Genomic DNA, 23,829 nt, shown 5'->3' with positions numbered 1-23,829 from the left:
TCCGATGAAGTGAGCTGTAGCTCACGAAAGCTTATGCTCAAATAAATTTGTTAATCTTTAAGGTGCCACAAATCCTCCTTTTCTTTTTGCGGATACAGACTAACATGGCTGCTACTCTGAAAGTTGTTTAAGATCATCTAAAAACGTATTATAACAACTGAAGAAAGAAGATTAAATCATCATCATGATGACAGTATGCATTGCATTTGGAGTATTCAAAACTTGCATAATCTCCTGGGACCTCATACAGAAAAGAAGTGCTCTTCTTAGAAGACAAGTTTTTCTAACTTTTACACCTCCAGGGGAAAAAATTATAGAAACCAAGTTTCAGAATGTAATTTCTCTTCCCTGAGCTAAACGGATACTTCTGAATTTAGAGACTCCAGGTGTATTAACAAACCACAGACAGCACTTAAAGGGATGTGGCCTACCTATCTGAGCAATGCATGCTTATTTTCCAAAATACTAGGAAGGACTGTCCTGTGAGTCTAGTGCAAGCTGCTGCTCTAGCAACCTGTTTCTTACACGAGACTGCAGATGGGCTTATGTATACATCTATGCATGATCAGAGACTTCATATCGATATTATCATATCCCCTCCCATGCTGGTTTTATAAAATCCTATTTGCATAGTTACCCATGTCCTAATAAGTTGGGACCAACCTTCCAGTATATTAATTCTTGAAGAAATTTTCAAATGTGGGTGCCTAAAGTTAGGTACATATGTATGGATTATGGTGGTAATTAAAAGTGGCCTGAGGTGTCAAACTAACGAGTCCCATTGACACCAAATAGAGTTGGCAGAGTTCAGTAACTTTGAAAAACAAACTACTTATGTAGGTGCCTAAATATGGCATTAGGCACACAATTTAGGCATGCCTTAGGGTACCCAAGTTTGAAAACATTTGCATTAGTCCCCTAAGTATCTTTAGAGAAATGCTTGCTAAAAGGATTTCCATACATCCCTTCTTTCTTTCATGGCCCTCATATATTCTCCATGGACTTTCTGAAACATGCTTGAGTACTGTATAATTCTATATGAAGTGGGATTTTGTTTGTTTCTATCCCATTTTTCTTCCAGGAGCTGCTTGCTTTATTTTTCATCCATAGAAGGGAATGATGAAATATCCCTATATAATTCAATTGTGCATTTTTAAGACTGGTTTATCTGGCACTCAGTACTATAAATACTTCAGATACATAAACTAGTAAAGACAGCCTAATTCCTGTGTAAGGACAGGTTAGTTGTATTTAGGGGATGTGACTCAGATCTAACATATATCCCCAAAATATTTGTTGCAGTATCTTGATATTAATAGATTGACCATTACTGTGTTATGTTCCACATAATAAGTATATACATATTAAATTCACATAATAGAATGTGTCTCTTTTATAAGGAAGAGTTTACTTAGTGTAACTATTTTTGAGTTTCCAGTATTTCACATAATATGCATAGTATTGATTCATCCAGGCAGTAAATTGGATCCTTCATGCTAAACTGCATGTCCTGGATTAAATCTCTTCATGCCATTTGGTCGAGGAGGGGTTGCTTCCTCTTTGACTTACATTGCTGTCAGCAGAAACATAAAACAAACATTTTTTTCTTTTCCAGACCAGAAGTAGAACTTCTTGAGAACTGCACCCACCTTTCCATTCCATTTGCAAAAACACTGGGTATCCTCATGACCTGCTGGGGGCATTATGCTAGTCACTCTTTTTTCCCCCTTGAGGGATGGCAAGGAAAGATTGGCCAAGGCAGGGTGGGTTTTTTTCATTTTCCCCACAACAGTTCTGGAAACCAGTGGGGAAGGGCAGGAGGGTTAGGTTATAATTTGGGCTCTGTGTCTGTCCTGGAGGTTGCAGAAGTCATGGATTCCGTGACTTCTCTTGACCTCCATGACTTCTGCTGCAGGCATTGTGGCCGTTCCCAGGGCCGCCTGACCAGCTGGCCCTGGGGACAGCCACACCTGCCGCTGCTGAAGCTGCCCCGGAGCCAGTCACTGCTCCCTGGCTGCGGTCCTGGGGGCAGCAGTGGAGGGCAACTCCCAGCAGCTGCTGCTGCTGGACCCGCGTCGTCCCCCCAAAGACCAGCGGCCCCACAGCTAAGATTTAGTCAGGGGTATTTATAGTACAAGTCATGGACAGGTTATGGGTCATGAATTTTTGTTTATTGCCCATGACCTGTGCTGTCCATGACTTGTATTAAAAATACCCATGACTAAATTGTAGCCTTAGTTATAACGTTACAACTTAGCACACAAGACTCTTAGCAGATGTCCAGTGCAGGGCATCGTTATAGAAGGGATATGATTGTCAGACATGATAGATTGGAAAAGGACTGGAAAAAGGAATTCCTAAAGAGATCTGAGAGAGTGCGGTTAGGGCTCCTGTGTCTGGTACAGTGGGGAGCCAACCCCCTCCTTTCATAGCTCCCTTTTACCTCTACAAGCAAAGGGTGGCAAGGTCCCAGCTATGGGATGGCTGGGACCAGGATGAGCATTATGTGGAAATGATTAAGCAATGACGACAACCTGAACTGTACAATTTATTGCCAAGTACACCCAGATATTTTATATGAATACAGTTGTGGACTAATTAAACCACATTCATTACCACCTCTCTTTCTTCTGGCAAGCCTGGAATAGCTAGAGGAAACAGACAAAAGATGATAGCTTCCTATAGCTAACATTGAAGTTTGCATGCTGTTAATTATTTAGACGGGACACGGGCATCTGCCACAAAGGATCTTGCCAGTTGCGGGTGTGAATTTGCTGTCTTGTATGCCAGATTAGGCTATTGCACTGATGTTTGAATTATGTGGGAATTTTCTGTGGTTAAAGGGAGTCCCAAGCCTTTTGTTAGGGAAACTGAAGCAGGTGCTTTGTGACTTCTCAGTACACCACAGTAAATATTTGCTGTTAATTCATGGAATAACCACAAAAAAACTTTACCAAAGCTTAAATTGACAAGGGCTTGATTCTAATAGCCCTTATTTTTCTCTGGCATCAAAGTTATTCTTGAGTTGCACTGGTGGAAATGAGATCAGAGTCAGGCCCATACAGTACATGTGAATGAAACTTTGGCACACACAGAGACTAATAATTTGGCTCAGATAACCAAAAACCACCTTCTTGTTCCTGGACATCACTTTGCACGGATCTCCGGCATAAAACATGTTGGCACAAAATGAACAAATGTAACCATGGTGTTTAATATGGGGCTAGTTTCAGTTGTGCTGAAGACGCTATATTTTCCTCTGTCAGAAAGAAAGATACTCATTGCTCTTTAACAATAAAAAAGAAAGAAAAGTCCTGTCATGAATGGTTTGATGATTTTTCTGCCTGGGTGTTCATTACATGTACTCCTGGCAATAGTCTATTAACTCCCACTCAGTGCAGCAAGAGTTCTGACTTTGAGGGATAAGCATACCGCTATATTTGGAATTGTCGATAGAAACCATCTCTTTCCCATCTTCTTGGGCTTTAACTTTCAAAGGTACATATTGTACTAGCACCAATGATTATATATGATAAAAATATAATAGTATCCTCCAAAATAAACTTTAAAAAGACCATAATTGTGATGTGTTTATTTTTTTTCACACTTCATGCTAATCAAAACCCTACTATGTGGCCATTTTTACATGCAGAACTCTCAGCAAATGAAAAGAAGAGTATTAAGCAGGAGTTCCATGCAGGCAACAGCTTCTGGATTGGGTATATGGGATGAATGATGGTACATATATTTCAGGCATTTTAATTTAAGATATAAAAGAAAACTAAGTTTGAATAAAATATTTAACATCATTATCAAAACTAGATTCTTTATATTTAATTAAACTTAAAATACTGTCTTTTACCTAATGAAGAGAGATGCCAACAATAATATTTTAGATGACATTTTCTATCGATTATTAATTTTTATTAAACCAATGTAGTTATCTGTGAACTATGGTCAATAACCTCATAAGAGTTAAAGTAACACGTGAGACCATCAGAACTAAAATAGTCATAAAGATACTTTATGAATAAGTTGCTCTCTGAGGCCTTGAATTAGCAAAGCACTTAAGCACACGCTTAACCTTAAGCTCATGACTTCAAAATGAATTAAACAGAATCCGTAGGATCATTCAGCGCCTAGAAGGTGTGAGGACTTGAAGACTGAATCTGCAGTGACAACCATTTCCATGACTAAATGTGAGAGTATTCAGCACCATGAACACCACCATCCTTCCTGGTTACTCCAGCCCTATCTGCACACTATCTTCACTGTTTGTGAACCTCACTGGGCCAGAAAGTTTGATCCAGGGACATACAGTTTCGTAGTGAACACTGGTATAAGAATATTAAAGGAATTGGCACATGAAATTACAAGCCCATTAGCAAGAATTTTTAATGAATCTGTAAACTCAGGGGTTGTACAGCATGATTGGAGAATTGCATAACAGTTCCTATTTTTAAGAAAGGGGAAAAAAGGTGATCCGGGTAACTACAGCCCTGTTAGTTTGACATCTGTAGTACGCAAGGTCTTGGAAAAATTTTTGAAGGAGAAAGTAGTTAAGAACATTGAGGTCAATGGTAAATGGGACAAAATACAACATGGTTTTACAAAAGGTAGAGCATGCCAAACCAACCTGATTTCCTTCTTTGAGAAAGTAACAGATTTTTTAGACAAAGAAACGCAGTGGATCTAGATTTCAGTCAGGCGTTTGATACAGTGCCACATGGGGAATTATTAGTTAAATTGGAAAAGATGGGGATCAATACGAAAATTGAAAGGTGGATAAGGAATTGGTAAAGGGGAGACTACTGCAGGTCATACTGAAAAGTGAACTGTCAGGCTGGAGGGAGGTTATCAGTGGAGCTCCTCAGGGATCAGTTTTGGGACCAATCTTATTTAATCTTTTTATTACTGACCTCAGGACAAAAAGTGGGAGTGTGCTAATAAAGTTTGCGGATGACACGAAGCTGGGAGGTATTGCCAATTCAGAGAAGACCGGGATATCATACAGGAAGATCTGGATGACCTTGTAAACTGGAGTAATAAGTTTACAAGTACTCCTTTTCTTTTTGCGAATACAGACTAACACGGCTGCTACTCTGAAACCAGTAATAGGATGAACTTTAATAGTGAGAAGTGTAAGGTCATGCATTTAGGGATTAATAACAAGAATTTTAGTTATAAGCTGGGGGCGCATCAATTGGAAGTAACGGAGGAGGACGACGACGACCTTGGAGTATTGGTTGACCACAGGATGACTATGAGCTAATGTGATATGGCCATGAAAAAAGCTAATACAGTCTTGGGATGCATCAGGCGAGGTATTTCCAGTAGAGATAAGGAGGTGTTAGTACCATTATACAAGGCACTGGTGAGACCTCACCTGGAATACTGTGTGCAGTTCTGGTCTCCCATGTTTAACAAGGATGAATTCAAACTGGAACAGGTACAGAGAAGGGCTACTAGGTTGATTCGAGGAATGGAAAACCTGTCTTATGAAAGGAGACTCAAGGAGCTTGGCTTGTTTAGCCTAACCAAAAGAAGGCTGAGGGGAGATATGATTGCTCTCTATAAATACATCAGAGGGATAAATACCATTGAGGGAGAGAAATTATTTAAGCTCAGTACCAATGTGGACACAAGAACAAATGGATATTAACTGGTCATCAGGAAGTTTAGACTTGAAATTAGATGAAGGTTTCTAACCATCAGAGGAGTGAAGTTCTGGAACAGCCTTCCAAGGGAAGCAGTGGGGGCAAAAGATCTATCTGGCTTTAAGATTAAGCTTGATAAGTTTATGGAGGAGATGGTATGATGGCATAACATGATTTTGGCAATTAATTGCTCTTTAACAATTCATGGTAAATGGGCCCAATGGACTGTGATGGGGTGTTAGATGGGGTGGGATATGAGTTACTACAGAGAATTCTTTCCTGGGTATCTGGCTGGTGAATCATGCTCAGGGTTCAGCTGATCGCATATTTGGGGTTGGGAAGGAATTTTCCTCCAGGGCAGATTGGAAGAGGCCCTAAGGGTTTTTCGCCTTCCTCTGCAGCATGGGGCATGGGTCACTTGCTGGAGGATGCTCTGCACATTGAAGTCTTTAAACCATGATTTGAGGACTTCAATAGCTCAGACATAGGTGAGAGGTTTATTGCAGGAGTGGGTGGGTAAGATTCTGTGACCTGCATTGTGCAGGACATCAGACTAGAAGATCATAATGGTCCCTTTTGACCTTAATGTCTATGAGTCACTGCAACATTGTATGCAAGAGAGAAGAGGAACAATCCTATTATGAAGATCTGTCTCTCATTTTGGCCTCTGCCTCATTTTGACATGTGTCTCTAAAAGTTATTTGTTTTAAAGAAGTTCCTGCTGGAGACTATGCAGACCTTTGGGACTGAAAAAATGGACATAGTGACATTCCTGTGAGCCACAAAGGGACTTTAATATGCAAGGTTTTCAACTCACTTCACCAGTACTCTGTAACCTAAATTGTGGGGCCTCATTAGTGACACTTTTGTAGCGATAACTGACTTAGTAGAATTTCTTTTAAATCAATTTTCTCTTTATGTGATTCTTTCTATTTTCCATACTATGCCAATCAAAGGTTGTTTCATTTAAGCTAACTGAAACCGGATGTGAAGACTGGTAAATTGGAGATAATTATTGGCGGACACCTTGAAAAGAATAAACCTGAATTTTGACTTCAGAGGAGGCTGAGTAAGAGTAGGGATAACACAATTGCTCTCTCCAGATAACATTTGAAGAGGGACTGATAAAAGCCACCAGAGACACGTGGCTGAGAAAGCCGAATAAGACTGCAGAGTGCTAAGCCCAATTACATTTATCAAAGCTGGTATCTGACCCAGATAGGTGTTTTTATTGTATTTAAGTGTTAGGAATATAAGAATACTAAACATTTAGGCAAAACCAAAGATGTTAGCTCAGTGGCTCTAGTGGCTCTGCACTAAGTTTTCTCAAACTGTAGATTCTTTCTGCATAACATCTCTAAGAGACAGCCTTTCCTAGCCATCCACACTGCGAAACCTCGTCTCCTCATCTCGTGTCTTGACTACTTGACAAATGCAATCTTGCCCTAGTCGTATCCGTTCAGAATGCTGCTGCAAAGATAATTTTTCTAGCCTGTTGCTTTGACCAAGTCTCTCCACTGGTGCCCTTTCTCTATCACATCAAACATAAGTGACCTGACATCACTTTAAAGGCCCTTCACAGCCTACCTCCACTCTACCCTCATTTTGCATGTGTTATCAAAATATCGATTCCCACCTCTGATCGGCCAAAAGTGCCAGCCTCCAAGCTCAAGCGCCTTCATGCTTTTCTCCCATGCTGCCCCTCATGCTTGGGAGATTCTCCACAAAGAGACCTCAATATTCTCCACATTTTTCCTAAAACTTTCCTTTGCGATAATGCCTACCAAAGGCTTGACAAGGGTTAGGCTGCTGGTGTGCTGAGACCACTGCCTATCATGCTGACCAATACTGTCTCATTATTTCCTTGTGCTCCCCATCAGTCTGTCTCCATCTATTGTCTGTGTCTTATACTTCAATTGTAAGATGTTTGGGGCAGGGACTGCCCTTCTGTTCTGTACAGAGCCTAGCACAGTGGGATGCTGGTCTATGACTGGGGCTCCTAGGGACCATGGTAATACAAAGAAAAAATAATGATAATTTGCTTCTGTACTGTATTGAGGGTTTTAAACTAAGGGCCTGATCCAAAGTCTATTAAGTCAGCTGTCATAATCCCATTGAATTCAATAGGCTTTGGATTTGGTCCTCAGTGAATACAGTATTTTCTTTTTGGGGACTCAGGGGAAAGTAAGTGAATATACAGTAACTTGAACTTTAGCCTACTAAATGAAGTTTCAGTTAAATAAACATCTCACTTTACTTAAAATGTGTCTCTGACTGATAGTTTAAAGTCTGATTCAGGGTTGAGGTACACACAAACTGCTGATTTAACTAAATCAGTTACTGAATTAATCTAAATCAACATCCAGTCAAACTAATTTAAGAGAGTGTCCACATGAGGACTGCACTGATTTTTATCAATTTACAACCCCCCTTTAGTTAAATCAGTGTAATATAAGGAGGTAAATTGGGTCTTTATTAAAATAAAAAGCACATTGACTCTTTTGAAACTATAGGGAGAACTTTAGTGCTCTTCATGCACTTATATGCCTATTAATTTTATGGGCCATGAGTAAGGCTGCGAGTCTATCGTGGAGGTCACAGATTCCGTGACCTCTGTGATTTCTGCAGCAGCTGGTGCTGGCTCAGGGGATGCCCGAGCTGGGCAACCCCTGGGCCAGCAGCAGCAGCAGTTTGGGTGTGTGGGAGGGGGCTCAGGGCTAGGGGAGCAGGGGAGGCACTTACCTCAGGATGGGAGGCTCCCACTGGCATGGCCCTGCAGCTAGTAGGCGGCGGAGGGACCAGGAGAGACTCCGCGCCGCGTGCTGCCTGCACCTGCAGGTCCCGCCTCCGCAGCTCCCATTGGCTGTGGTTCTTAGCCAATGGGAGCTGCTGCAGCTGGCGCTTGTGCCCCTCCACTGCCTAGGAGCTGCAGGGACGCAGAGCCAGATAGGGAGCCCCTGCCAGCTCCGCCAACCCCGTCCCCCCCTCCCCACACCAGCAGGGATCCCAGGCCGCACACTGCGGCCTGACCATCCTCCCCAGCACTTGCGCCCCACCCCCAAGACCTTCCCTCCCGCAACGCTCTCCGCCCAAGTTTTAGTCACAGGTATTTTTAGTAAAAATCATGGACAGGTCACAGGCCGTGAATTTTTGTTTACTGCCTGTGACTTGTCCATGACTTTTACTAAGAATATCTGTAACTAAAATGTAGTCTTAGTCATGAGTAGACTTGGGAGAATAATAAAGCGTTGGTCTTTCATCAACAGAAAAACTAGTCCATTAAAATTATAACACAAGCAAAATGATTTCTAAAGAGTTTTAAAAGTTTTCTCTGAAGCCTCAAATAGACTTAAAGCCATGAGAGAGAGTTCTGACAAAATTTTTTTTGAAGTGCTACCTTTTCAACAGAAGCATTTATATTTTTTAAAGGGGAACATTTTGAGCAAGTCTGTTGGATTAGTCTATTGGATTCTTTTTGTTCTGCCTCTTTTGACAGGTACAAATTAGCTGTTCTCTGTGAAAACTTAAGACTTCCCCAAACAAAGCTATGAAGCTGTCTCGCCACTTCTCTCTTTTATGAGGAAACTGGTAAGTATTACCAGAAAAGTGACTTTATTATGATTTAAAAAGAGAAAAAAAATCTGAACTCAGTCGTGTGAATTTACTGCTCTGATCTGATTCACTATCAGAATCAGAGAGATGCTGGAGTTATTAGGAGGAGGTTGGGATCCATATCTAAAAACCTGCCAGAAGTTCAGTGCTCAGACAGTTGGCATTGGGCAGGGGATCACTATTCCCTTTGGGTGGTTATGTTTAGAGTTAACACCATTCATTCTACAATAATGGTGTACAACAACAGGGGACGTTGTGCTGCTGTTTCTTCCAGTTGAGAATGTGAGTCAAGCTCTGCTGTTTTCCTCACCTCCCAACCCCATCCCCTGTGTCTCTCCAGTATCCACACATCTTCCTCCCAGCAGTTCAACCCATCTTGTCACTTACTTATTTCTTCTCTGGGCAGAGCAGACCTTCTCCCTCTGCTTCTGCTTGCACTCCAGCCTCTCTTTTCATTACCTTCACCTGCCTCAGAAGCAGGCAGCCTGATTTCCTGACAATGACAAACAAGATTAGAGCAGGGAAAGGAGCTCCAAATACTCATCCCCGCCCTCCTCATCCTAGCAACAAAGAGCAGGTCTCAGAGGCCACTGCAACTCACCTGCCTGGCAGCAGCTTCTGATAACTGCAAGGAAGAAGAGGATAGGGTACCCTCTTTACTCGCATCCTGAGGCTGGGGTAGCGGAGCTCTTGCCTGGACTCTGTAGATCAGCTCGCTGCGGAGAGTGGCTAGTTCTGCTTTAAGTGTGAGAATGTGATAAAGACACACTGCTGCAAGAGAAGAGGACAGGAGCGTTGCAAGCCACAGGAATGTGACCGAGAGGAGTCCTTTGCTGCCCAAACCAGCACCAGGGAGAGCAGGAGGAGAGGAGGAGGTACCCTTCTGTTGGATGATGTGCATACAGTCCATGGATTTCATCTCTGCTCTTTCCTTACTAAAGCCAGAGGGAACATTCAGCTCTGGGGTGTAATCCATTTTGCCAGTTGCTGGCTGAAACTAAGGGCAGCCAAAATATCTGACCAAAACGCCCAGATCATTTCCTGTCATATGGAGCTGTTGATACAAACATTAAGTTTAATGTACAGGGTAAGTGTCTAAGATGCAGGCTCCCTTAGCTTTCTTCTTACTGCTCTGCATCTTGGCAAATTATTATTCTCTCTTCAGCTGCTTGCTCAATCTACCTTCCTCATTTCACTTTCAGCTATTCACTTTTTATGGCAACTTGCCCATTACCATCTCCTGTTATCTTTGTACCCAGACATGATTAAAACATCTGATACCATTTGTATCCTGAATCTTAGGTAACAGCGCAGAAGAGCTGTAAGACTCCCTGCCAAAATATTGTATCCTGTCACAACCTAACGCATAAAGTGGTCTCTAAAAATAGAAATATAAAGTAGTTCTCAAGAACACAGAATGTATGTCAGTGCATGAACTGACAGATTTTCTATCAGTATCCTAAAAACAGAAAAAAGTTTTCCAAGTACAGGTAGCAGAGCATTTCATTTTTCTGACTGTGGGAAGTTGCAGGCTCAATGGAGGGCCAGATGTTCCCAAAGAATTTGAGAACGACTTTTAATTACAATTTGTTTTATAAATTTACCGATTCTGCTGCAGAGTTCAAGCATTTGGACGTGGGATTAACCAAGGATTGATACAAAGAGGGTGGTAGAAAGGAAGTGTATGGAGAATTCCAAAAAGAGGAAGAACTTGTTCCAGCATGCATGCACTTTAGAAGGCAAAGATAATTCATGGAATTTAAACCTGTCTGCTTAATTTTACTTTGTAAACCTGTCTGCTTGGCTTTGGTCTCATCTCTTTCTATGGTCCTATTAATCCCTGCATCCCTCTGAACTTTTTGACAGAATCTTAAAATGGGCGTGATGGGAATTTAACTACAGTAGAACCTCAGAGTTACAGAATTACAAATTGACCAGTCAACCACACACCTCATTTGGAACCAGAAATATGCAATCAGGCAGCAGCAGAGCTCCCCCCTGCCCCCTGCCAAAAAAAGCAAATACAGTACAGTACTGTATTAAACATAAACTACTAAAGCATAAAGGGAAAGCAGCATTTTTCTTCTGCATAAAAGTTTCAAAGCTGTATTAAGTCAATGTTCAGTTGTAAACTTTTGAAAGAACATCCATAACATTTTGTTCAGAGTTACGAATATTTCAGAATTATATTTCAGAACACCCTCCATTCCCAAGGTGTATGTAACTGAAGTTCTACTGTAATTTACACTCCTGCCATCCCTTGCTTAATTCATCTAGAACAGGATGTTGCAGTACATCCCTTCAGCAACACAGACAATCTTGAAAATGTCAGACGTGTCCACCACTCTCTGCAGTGACTTCCCATAAGAGTTAAGTTCAAGGTCTCAGTCCTTATCTTCAAAGCACTCAACAGTCTGGGCCCATGACATCTAAGAGATCATCTGATGCTCCAGGATGAGGACTGTAGTAAACAGGAATTATGGAACTTTCTACTACAAGGGTAAAAATTGTCTGTGCAAGAACAAGGATCTTGGGGATGGTCTCAGACTGTGGAATGATCTCCTTCAAGAATGAAGGACCATCATAAACCTCACACCTTCTCACTCTAAGTGCAATGTATACTTTTTCAAACTTGCCTTCTCTAACAAATACATAACAGCATATACCACATATACTACACTGCACACACAAAGAGGTCTGAGTCACTAATGTTTATTTTTAAAAAATCTGCAAAACACTGAGGAAATTCCAGAGGACCGGAAAAAAAGGTAATGTGCCAATATTTAAAAAAGGTAAATGGGATAACCTGTGAAACTTTAGGCTGATTAGCCTGACATCAATGCCATGCAAAGTCAAGAAAAGACCAAATATGGGAAGTAAGATGACAATAGCATAATCAATGACATTAACAGGTTTAGCAAAATAGGTCTTGTCAAACAAACATTTTTGGTAAGATCACAAGTTTCGATGGTAAAAGTAACTGTGATGACTTCTGTAAAGCATTTGACATAATCCTGCATGACATTCTGATAAATTTAGCACTATACAAAATCATATTAATGAATTAAAAATTGGTTAACATAGATCCCAATAAGTAATTGTAAATGGGAAATTGTCATCCAATGGGGTTGTTTCTAGCAGAGTTTTAAAAGCAATCTGCTCTTGACTCACTAATAATCAATTTTTATAAATGATGTGGAAGAAAACAAAATAATTGCTGGTAAAGTTTCCAAATTACACTAAAATTGGTAGCATGATAAATTAAGATGGGCTCAGGTAATTTATACAGACTAATCTGGATCACTTGTTAAAGTGGGCTCATCTGAACAACCTGCATTTTAAAACACAAATAAATGCAAGATCATGTAGGAACAAAGAATGTAGGTCAGATGGGGCTATATCCTGGAAAGCAGTAACTCTGAAAAGGAAGGGTCATGGCAAATAATTAAGGCTAAGATTTAGTCACAGGTATTTTTGGTAAAAAAAGTCATAGACAGGTCACAGGCAGTAAATAAAAATTCATGGCCCATGATCTGTCCATGACTTTTACCCAAAATACCTGTAACTAAATCTCTACTTCTGGGGCCCCACTGCTCCAAGGGACCCCTGTTCTAGTACTGGGGGTTGACTACCCCCCAGACGCTGCTCCCAGGGACTGCTCTCTGGATGGCCTCCGGGCGCTCCTGGGGCCATTGCTCCAGCTGCCCTGGGACTGCTACTGCTCGGGAGGTCCCAGGGCACCCCCAGGACTGCTGCTCGGGCACTCCCCGGAGCCAGCCACACCGGCTGCTGTTCCGGCGGTCCCCAGAGCCAGCTGCTTGGGACTGCCTGACCAGTGGCTGGTGCGACTGGCCCCGGGGCAGCCAGCGGGACCACTGCTCAGGCACTTCCCAAGGCCGCCCAAGCAGCAGCTGGTGTGGCTGGCCCCAGGGCAGCCCCCAGGGCCAGCCGAGCGGAACCACTGCGCGGGTAGTCCCTGGGACCAGCCAGCACCAGCTGCTGCAGAAGTCACAGAGGTCACGGAATCTGTGACTTCCGCAACCTCCATGAAAGAATTGTAGTCTTACAAATGACTAACTGAACTTGAGCTCCCTATGTGATTCTGTATCTGAGAGAGCAAATTAATCCTTGAATGTATATTCAATGCATATCAAGTAATAGTAGGAAGGCAGTATTCTTGCTGTATATAAACATTAGCAAGACCACTACTGGAATGATGTGCCAACTTCTGGTTCCACAATTTAAAAAAAAATTGGAAATGGCTCAGAAAAGAGCTGTAAGAATGATTCAAGATCTGGAAAACATGCCTTATAGTGAGATGCTAAAATAGCTCAATCTATTTAGTTTATCTAAGAGAAGGGTAAGATGTGACTTGATCATGGTCTATTAATGCCTCAGTTGGGAAGAGATTTCTGATGGATTCAAAAAAGACATGAGATTCAATAGTTGGAAGTGTAAGTTAGACAAATTCAGACTAGAAAAAAGGCACAGATTTTTAACAGTGGGGGCAACTAGTTATGGAAACAACTCACCTAGAGATGCGATGGATTCCCCATCACTTGAAGTGGATCTCTTTCTGAGGCCTGGTCTACACTGCAGGGGGGGAGGGGGAAATCAATCTAAGTTACGCAACTGCAACGTACTTACATCTACTTACCACGGTGTCTTCACTGCCATAAATTGAAGGCTGATGCTCTCCCATCAACTCTGCCTGCGCCTCTTGCCCTGGTGGAGTACCGGAGTCGACGGGAGAGCGCTTGGCAGTCGATTTATCGCATCTAGACTTGATGCGATAAATCGACCCCCGCTGGATTGATCACTGCCCATCGATCCAGCGTGTAATGTAGACATGCCCTAAGAGATATGCTGTAGTTCAAACAGAAGTTGCAGGCTTGATGCTGAAATTACAGGGTGAGGGTTTTTTGGCCTCTGTCATGCAGAAGGTCAGACTAGATTACGATAATTGGCCCTTCTAACCTAAAAATCTACTAGGTATTATTGTCCCCAGTAAACAAATGGGGAAATGAGGCACAGACAGATTTACATGCCCAAGGTCCGACAGGAAATCTGTGGTTGAGTCAGGAACTGAACCCTTGATTTCTTGAGTTCCAGTCCAGTGCCCTAACCACAAAAGCGTTCTTCCTCTTTAAGGAATGAAAATTATTTCTCACAAAAAAGTTTTTAAAAAAGCACATCGAACTACAAGTCTCAAGAATAATGTCAGAGGAATATAAATATTTGAGAGATGGACAAGGGATAAATTCAGAGAATTTAAAACAAAATCTCATGGTTTTTAAAAAAAGTTAGGACAAATCCTTGGATGCCACTGTCCAGAATCTCTGTCCACCGAAGTCTGTGGTCTATGCTATAGGTGCATGTCCAGATGCAAAGTGCAGAATGGCTAACCAACTGACGGGTCAACATCGGATACTTCTAAACTAGCGTGAGAATGGCACTGTTTCCTATAACTGCTTAAAATGCCCCAAAACAAAGCAAGCTAACGTGCCCCAGTATACAAGACAGCATGGAGCACATAGAGGTGAATGCGAAGAATAGAGGAGTGAGCAGAGCTTCCATTTTCACAAACATATTATTCAAAGTCCTTTCTCTAACCCCCTCCCTTTCCAAAGTGGCCAGTCAGACTCTGTCTGATTGCAGACACTCTTATACAACAGCTCCCGATGAAAAGAGGTCACACTCACCTTGCCCCTACTTAAGCAGCAGCATGCTTAACCCTGGTCTACACTATGAGTTTAGGTCGAATGTAGCAGCGTTAGATCAATTTAACCCTGCACCCGTCCACACGACAGCCATTTTAGTCGACTTAAAGGGATCTTAAAATTGATTTCTGTACTCCTCCCCGACGAGGGGATTAGTGCTGAAATCGACATAGCCGGATCGAATTTGGAGTACTGTGGATGCAATTCGACGGTATTGGCCTCTGGGAGCTATCCCAGAGTGCTCCATTGTGACCACCCTGGCCAGTGCTTTCAACTCAGATGCACTAGCCAGGTACACAGGAAAAGTACCGGGAACTTTTGAATTTCATTTCCTGTTTGGCCAGCGTGGCAAGGTCATCAGCAGAGGTGACCATGCAGAACTCAACAGCACAGGTGACCATGCAGTCCCAGAATCACAAAAGAGCTCCAGCATGGACCGAATGGGAGGTACTGGATCTGATCGCTGTATGGGGAGACAAATCCATGCTATCAGAACTCCGTTCCAAAAGACAAAATGCCAAAATATTTGAAAAAGATCTCTAAGGGCATGAAGGACAGAGGCTATAACAGGGACCTGTGAAACTTAAGGAGCTCAGGCAAGCCTACCAAAAATCCAAAGAGGCAAACGGCCACTCTGGGTCAGACCCCCAGACATGCTGCTTCTATGATGAGCTGCATGCAATTCTAGGTGGTGCCCCTACCACTACCCCAGCCCTGTACGTGGACTCCTGCAAGAGGGGAGTCTCACGCAACAGGGATAAGGACTTTGGGGATGAGGAAGATGATGATGAGGAGGAGGATGAAACTGTTCTCCCCGACAGCCAGGAACCGTTTATCACCCTGGAGCCAATACCCTCCCAAGGTGGGCTCCGGGACCTTGAAGGCGGAGAAGGCATCTCTGGCGAGTATACCTTTGTAAATATAATACATGGTTTAAAAGCAAGCGTATTTAATGATTAATTTGCCCTGAAGACTTGGGATGCATTTGTGGCCAGTACAACTACTGGAAAAGTCTGTTAATGTGTCTGGGGATGGAGCGGAAATCCTCCAGGGACATCTCAATGAAGCTCTCCTGGAGGTACTCCCAAAGCCTTTGCAAAAGCTTTCTGGGGAGGGCAGCCTTATTCCGTCCTCCATGGTAGGACACTTTACCATGCCAGGCCAGTAGCATGTAGTCTGGAATCATTGCATAACAAAGCATGGCAGCATATGGTCCCAGTGTTTCCTGGCATTCAAGCAACATCCGTTCTTAATCTCTCTGTGTTATCCTCAGGAGAGTGATATCATTCATGGTTACTTGGTTGAAATAGGGGAATTTTATTAAGGGGACATTCAGAGGTGGCCATTCCTGCTGGGCTGTTTGCCTGTGGCTGAAAAGAAATCGTCCCCGCTTTTAGCCATGTGCTGGGGGGAGGCATGAAGCAATCATCCCAGAGAATTGGGTGTGTGTGTTGGGGCGGGGGGGACCTTGTACCGAAAGCACATGTACTATGTAATGTTAACAGCTTGGTTCACCATGAAAGAGTCTACCCATTGTTCTCTAAAATGCGTCTTTTTAAATACTACTCTCCCTTTTTTTCCTCCCGCAGCTGCAAATGTTTCAACGCTCCCCCTATCATCTCTGTCCCAGAGGCTAGCGCAGATAAGAAGGCGAAAAAAAACCACACTCGCGATGAAATGTTCGCTGAGCTCATGCAGTCCTCCCGTACTGAAAGAGCTCAGCAGAATGCGTGGAGGCAAGCAATGTCAAAGTCCAGGAAAGCACAAAATGAATGTGATGACAGGAGGGACGCGTGAGAGGAGAGGTGGCGGGAGCAAGAGGAGAGGTGGTGGGAGCATGATGAGGAGGTGGCGGGAGCATGATGAGGAGGTGGCAGGATGCAAAGCTGAGGCTACTGGAGGATCAAACTGATATGCTCTGGCATATGGTTGAGCTGCAGGAAAGGCACAGACCGCCGCTGCAGCTCCTGTGTAACCAACTGCCCTCCTCCCCAAGTTCCATAGCCTCCTCACCCAGATACCCAAGAATGCGGGGGCGGGGGTGGGGGGTGCCTCTGGGCACCCAACCACCCCACCCCAGAGGACTGCCCAAGCAACAGAAGGCTGGCATTCAATAAGTTTTGAAGTACAGTGTGGCCTTGTCCTTCCCTCCTCCCCTACCCTACCCGGTGCTTCCATCCTCCCCCACCCCTCCCGGGCTACCTTGGCAATTATCCCCCTATTTGTGTGATGGATTAATAAAGAATGTATGAATTTGAAACAACGACTTTATTGCCTCTGCAAGCGGTGATCAAAGGGGGGGAGGTTGGTTGATTTACAGGGAAGTAGAGTGAACCAAGAGGGCGGGTTTTCGTCAAGGAGAAACAAACAGAACTGCCACACCGTAGCCTGGCCAGTCATGAAACTGGGTTTCAAAGCTTCTCTGATGTGCAGCGCACCCTCCTGTGCTCTTCTAAATGCCCTGGTGTCTGGCTGCATGTAATTAGCAGCCAGGCGATTTGCCTCAACCTCCCACCCCACCATAAATGTCTCCCCCTTACTCTCACAGATATTGTGTAGCACACAGCAAGCAGTAATAACAATGGGAATATTGGTTTCACTGAGGTCTAACCGAGTCAGTAAACTGCACCAGCGGGCTTTTAAACGTCCAAATGCACATTCTATCACCATTCTGCACTTGCTCAGCCTATTGTTGAACAGCTCCTGACTACTGTCCAGGGTGTCTGTGTATGGCTTCATGAGCCAAGACATTAAGGGGTAGGCTGGGTCCCCAAGGATAACTATAGGCATTTCAACATCCCCAATGGTTATTTTCTGGTCTGGAAAGTAGGTCTCTTGCTGCAGCTGTTCAAACAGACCAGAGTTCCTGAAGATGCAAGCGTCATGTACCTTTCCCAGCCATCCCACGTTGATGTTGGTGAAACGTTTCTTGTGATCCACCAGTGCTTGCAGCACCACTGAAAAGTACCCCTTTCGGTTTATGTACTGGCTGCCAAGGTGGTCCAGTTCCAAGATAGGGATATGCGTTTCGTCTATTGCCCCACCACAGTTAGGGAATTCCATTTCAGCGAAGCCATCCAAAATGACCTACACATTTCCCAGAGTCACTACCCTTGATAGCAGTAGCTCAGTGATTGTGTTGGCTACTTGCATCACATCAGCCCCCACAGTAGATTTGCCCACTCCAAATTGATTCCCAACTGACCGGTAGCTGTCTGGGATTGCAAGCTTCCAGAGGGCTATCGCCACTTGCTTGTGAACTTTGAGGGCTGCTCTCATCTTGGTATTCCTGTACTTCAGGGCAGGGAAAAGCAAGTCACAAAGTTCCATGAAAGTGCCCTTATGCATGCGAAAGTTTCACAGCCATTGGGAATTATCCCAGACCTGCAACACTATGTGGTCCCACCAGTCTGTGCTCGTTTCCCGGGCCCAGAATTGATATTCCACTCCATGAACCTGCCCCATTGCTACCAGGATGTCCAAATTGCTGGGGCCCATACTTTGAGAGAAGTCTGTGTCCACGTCCTCATCACTCTCGTCACCGTGCTGCTGTTGCCTCCTCACCTGCTTTTGCAGGTTCTGGTTTCTGAACATACTGCAGGATAATGCACAAGGTGTTTACAATGCTCATAAGTGCCGTGGTGATCTGAGTGGGCTCCATGCTTGCCATGGTATGGCGTCTGCAGGAGAGCAGAGTTGCAATGGAAGTAGTGGCTGACAATGGATGCCATGAGAATAGATATTTATAGAGAACGATGAGAGGACCTGCAAGGTGGATTCATGAGAGAAGGAGAGCAGAGTTGCAGCGGAAGCAGGAGCCCATGACAGCCAACATGGAGAAATTAGCTATCGAGACAAGAGCAGGAGAGTAGAGTTGCCACGGAAGCGGTGGTTCGATGACGACAGTTAGCAGGCCCACTGCACCATCTGCTGAAAGCAGTATGGTGTTCGCATGGAAAAAAGGCACGAAATGATTGTCAACCGTTGCTTTCACGGAGGGAGGGGTGACTGATGACATGTACCCAAAACCACCCGCGATAATGTTTTTGCCCCATCAGGCATTGGAAGCTTAACCCAGACTTCCAATGGGTGGCGGACTGTGGGATAGCTACCCACAGTGCAACACTCTGAAAGTTGACGCTAGCCACGGTACTGTGCACGCACTCTGCAGACTTAATGCACTTAGTGGGGACACACACAATTGACTGTATAAAATCACTTCCTAAAAAATCGAGTTCTATAAATTCGACCTAATTTCGTAGTGTAGACATACCCTTAGACTCAGTCCTCTGAGATGAAGAGGAAATTTCCCGAGCACCTTCAGGTACCAGCATCTGGCCCACATGATACAGAGGGTTTGTTTTCACTACAGGGGTAAGTCGACCTAAGTTACGCTACCTCAGCTATGTGAATAACGTAGCTGGAGTCGACATAGCTGGGTTCGACTTACCCCAATTTCTTCACTGCACTGAGTCATCCGGAGATGCTCTCCGGTCGACTTCCTTTACTCTTCTCGGTGAGTTGGAGTACCAGGGTCGACTGAAGAGTACTCTGCCACCGATTTAGCGGGTATTCACTCGACCCACTAAATCGATCCCTGCTGCATTGATTGCAGCAGCATCACTCTCCAGGAAGCGAAGGCCAGCCCTTAAGAATCAGGAAATAAGAAGGAAGTCCCTGTCTCACACAGGGCCGAGCATGGCTATAGCTGTTCCTTCACTGTTATCTTGGCTATGTATGCAGTGTCTGGGGGCTGCACAGGCAATTAAAGTAAAATCACATAATGTAATTTTTTTAAGCTAGAAATAATTAAGCAGTACCCATTTTGGACAGGGGAAGAATAAGTGAAATACAGAGGCTTCCTCTCTAGCCAGCTTTAGAGAAAATATCTCCTTATGACCCTACTTAAATTATGTATTAAAATACAGCCTGAACAAACCCATTTAAAAGGCAGTACACGCCTTAGTATACAAGTCAAGAAATAGCGCAGCAAATTCACAATTGTCTCTTCACGGTATGTATTTCTTTTTGGGAAGTATAATACCGTTGCTTGGCTTATATGTTGCTGTCATAAATATAAAGGGAAGGGTTAACACCTTTAAAATCCCTCCTGGCCAGAGGAAAAACCCTTTCACCTGTAAAGGGTTAAGAAGCTAGGATAACCTCGCTGGCCAAAATGACCAATGAGGAGACGAGATACTTTCAAAGCTGGGGGTGGTGGGGAGAGAAACAAAGGCTCTCTCTGTCTGTGTGATGCTTTTGCCGGGAACAGAAAAGGAATGGAGTCTTAGAACTTAGTAAATAATCTAGCTAGATATTTGTTAGATTCTGTTTTGTTTAAATGGCTGATAAAATAGCTGTGCTGAATGGAAAGTATATTCCTGTTTTTGTGCCTTTTTGTAACTTAAGGTTTTGCCTAGAGGGATTCTCTATGTTTTGAATTTGATTACCCTCTAAGGTATTTACCATCCTGATTTTACAGAGGTGATTCTTTTACTTTTTTTCTTCAATTAAAATTTTTCTTTTAAGAACCTGATTGCTTTTCATTGTTCTTAAGATCCAAGGGTTTGGGTCTGTGTTCACCTATGCAAATTGGTGAGGATTTTTATCAAGCCTTCCCCAGGAAACGGGGTGTAGGGTTTGGGGAGGATTTTGGGGGGAAAACACGTTTCCAAGCGCGCTCTTTCCCGGTTATGTATCTGTTAGATGCTTGGTGGTGGCAGCAATAAACCCCAAGGGCAAAAGGTAAAATAGTTTGTACCTTGGGGAAGTTTTAACCTAAGCTGGTAAAAATAAGCTTAGGGGGTTTTCATGCAGGTCCCCACATCTGTACCCTAGAGTTCAGAGTGGGGAAGGAACCTTGACTGTTGCATTTTGAGTAATGTTATTTTTCTTCTATGATCCACCACAGACTCCACTCTTCCCCCCACCCCCCGCACAGTTTATCTTTTTCATATAGTTACTGTCTACATTTCCACTCTCACAAAATTCACACTGATGTCAGTAGCAATTTTGTCTGAGCAAGAACTGCAAGTTCAGGCCTTCACTCCATAGTGCACAAAAGTCATGTAAACTACATAGATGAGTAATTTACAACTACAGTTCCATTGAATGCTCTGTAAACCTGGTTATTTTAGATTGCCTTTTAAAGAGAACAGGAAATACTACAGGAAAGAAAAATGATAAGCAGAGGACTGTTTTATGAAGCAAACTGTAGAACAAGAAAAGATCAAGCCCCATACAGAAAGTAAAACAGGACCAAATAGAAATAAATGGGATTTATATTTTGAAGCCACCATCAGCAATCATTTCTTCTTTTTCCAGCATGCAATCAGAAAGAATTTAGAAAAGGGTCGCACTGCTTGAGCTGGGGAAGCATGAGAAAGACAAAGCTCATCTTGTACAGAATTCTGAATAGTTTGGTTACCCAGCAACATAACGTTACTGCCTTTCCCCACGTCCTTATGCAAAACACAACTAAACAAGCTTTGTACATCTGAGCTAAAATGAGTTGTGGTGATGAAGTTACAAGGAAGCCATCCCTCCTCAGCTGGAAGTGGGTGCTCTAGATATGCTCTAGGAATTATTTTGGGGCAAGTTTTAGGGCTTGTGTTATACAGGTCAGACTAGAAGATCACAATGGTACCTGATGACCTTGGAGTCTGAGTTCATGGGCTACAGTAGTAGTTAGGGTCTCTGCATACCCAGTAACAAGGGGAGCACAGGGCTAAGGATCTTAGTAGTATCAAGTCATAGTCTCATTTACACACAGCTAGCTCCGTCACTGAGCTGCTGCAGTCTTCACAGAACACAGAATACTATGCCCTTGGCACGACCTTTCACTTTCAAATTTTACAAACCAGTTGGCACACTGCATTGGGGTACAAAACCTGAAGTCTTTTCCTCCTTGAGATAGCAGGTGGAGTCTGCACTTTTCTTAGATTAGAGGCAATATACATCCACGGCTCTGTGTATAATGCAGTTGCAGGTGTCTATGCAAACGGATGCATATTTTTCCATTTTTAAGTTTCTTTATTATTGTGCTCCAGCACCTAAGCTTTTATTTAAAAGCTAAGCCTAAATCTTATGAGTGAAAAGATAATCTTCAAAATGTACAGCCAAAATAAACTCATGCTACACCATATGCAGAGCTTATACACAGCATGACAAAATAGCTCAGAGAAAGATGAACTGCTCCCATTAATCAACATTTTGGGAGGGGTGGGGGGAGGGAAGGGGAGAAGAGAACCTCAACTCTAGAGACAAGTTAAAGATCAATGTGGTTATTTCACAACTGTCTTTTCAGGAAGCACTGAATACTCATACTTTGAAAAATTAAAGCCCTTTAAAGATGTCTCAAGCGGGGCACAGAAAACTATTATATATGAACTGATTTCTATGAAATATATATAAAATCTCATTCTACTCAGGTTCTTGTTCCATGCAATCCAGCCACTTCTATTACACTGCATTTCTTAAGTTACATGGTTATTGATTTTTCATAGTTAAGACAAGTGTAGGTAAACTATTAACCTTTCAAAAATTAATGCCGAGCTCTTCTGGGCAGTGGCTACTTGCACCTGGATTACTTGCATGTGGAATATGCTTAATATTCAGGGAACTACTGTGCGTTGCATAGGGTTTAAAAACAAACAAAAAACCCACACATGACTTTTCCTTGCAATTTTCCCTTTTAAATTTCCTTTCTGAAGACTAAACAAACTAAAATTCTTTGTGACTGGAAGTTCAAATGGTGAATTTTAAATTCTGTCCTCTAGGTGTTTCAAAAGAAGGTGAAAGACATGCCATAACCCCTTTTATGATCCTGGAGAGGGTAATATTGAGTTTACAACTGTAAATAAAAGGGCAAGAAATCCCTCAGTTACTGAGTAATGGTGATGAACAAAACTCCAACAGAAGTTTTCACAGTCTTCTGCAGTTAAGTATGGGTTTGCCTATGACATAATATAGTTTTGCAAGCACATTGCAAAAGCCAAGTATGCTTATAGAAGCCTGCATAAAATCAAATATGCCACTGGCACATTTCAAATTTGTATCTCAGGATGATTAGGTAGTGGAGCTAGTGAAAGTTTTTGGGAGGACATTCTGAAATCTATACAGGATGTTTTCAACTTGTTTTCAATTCAGATTAAGGAACTAAATATTCAGACAATTTCAGTCTGAAAGAGGAAATATAAGGGGGCGGGGAGGAGAGGAAGTCTGAAAGACGTAAAGGTAAAAAAGGGTAGCAGAAGGTCACTGGTTATGAGCTGTACTCAGTCACTCTGAAAAGCTGAAACCAGGTTAGAGGTCCTAGAAATGGATGTTTGCAAATTTTTTTTTTGTATTAATCTACTAACCAACTTGTCAATTATATTTCTGTGCAGTAACAGAACATCTAATGTGGGTAATCTGTATTACATGTACATTGATTTGTTCTGTAAATAAAATTTTAAATATTTAACCTGCTGAACAGCAGCAGTTACCAGGCAATCCAAAAAACCCTAAATTCATTCTGAAGACAGATCACAAACTGGAACAAGACATTAATGGCACTTTTAATGTATCAATTTATTGCACGTCAGTACATAAAAATAGAATGTGTTTTGTAAAATCAATTTTATTGTAAAAACCAGACTAGAATGAAAGTGTTTGTAAAAACTGCAATGGTTAGCACATATACTGAAACATTTATGCTTAGTTGACAAAATACAGAAGTACTACTTTATAGGATACTTAAACTGAATACTAAAAAAAATTTAATGAAAATTCATTCCTTGAACATTCAATGACTGATTTTAAATTCAGAACATCAGCTTTATTTAGCTCCTGAATATGCT

At 42.7% G+C, this 23,829-nt stretch overlaps 1 protein-coding gene across 1 annotated transcript in view; it reads right to left on the bottom strand.

Annotated features, from left to right (window-relative positions):
* The window catches only part of TNFSF13B (TNF superfamily member 13b), a 38,741-nt gene that overhangs the window by 9,587 nt on the left and 5,325 nt on the right, over nucleotides 1-23,829 (bottom strand). The window contains exons 2-3 of the mRNA XM_074963493.1: nucleotides 9,871-10,323; nucleotides 9,657-9,762 (exon numbers count right to left, since the gene is read on the bottom strand). Coding sequence (XP_074819594.1) covers nucleotides 9,657-9,762; nucleotides 9,871-10,245 — 481 coding nt within the window. The 5' untranslated portion in view covers nucleotides 10,246-10,323. The remainder of the gene's footprint in view (nucleotides 1-9,656; nucleotides 9,763-9,870; nucleotides 10,324-23,829) is intronic.

The sequence above is a fragment of the Natator depressus genome, chromosome 1 (genome assembly GCF_965152275.1).
Source record: "Natator depressus isolate rNatDep1 chromosome 1, rNatDep2.hap1, whole genome shotgun sequence".
NCBI lineage: Eukaryota > Metazoa > Chordata > Testudines > Cheloniidae > Natator > Natator depressus.
This window is presented reverse-complemented; position numbering and strand designations above follow the sequence as displayed.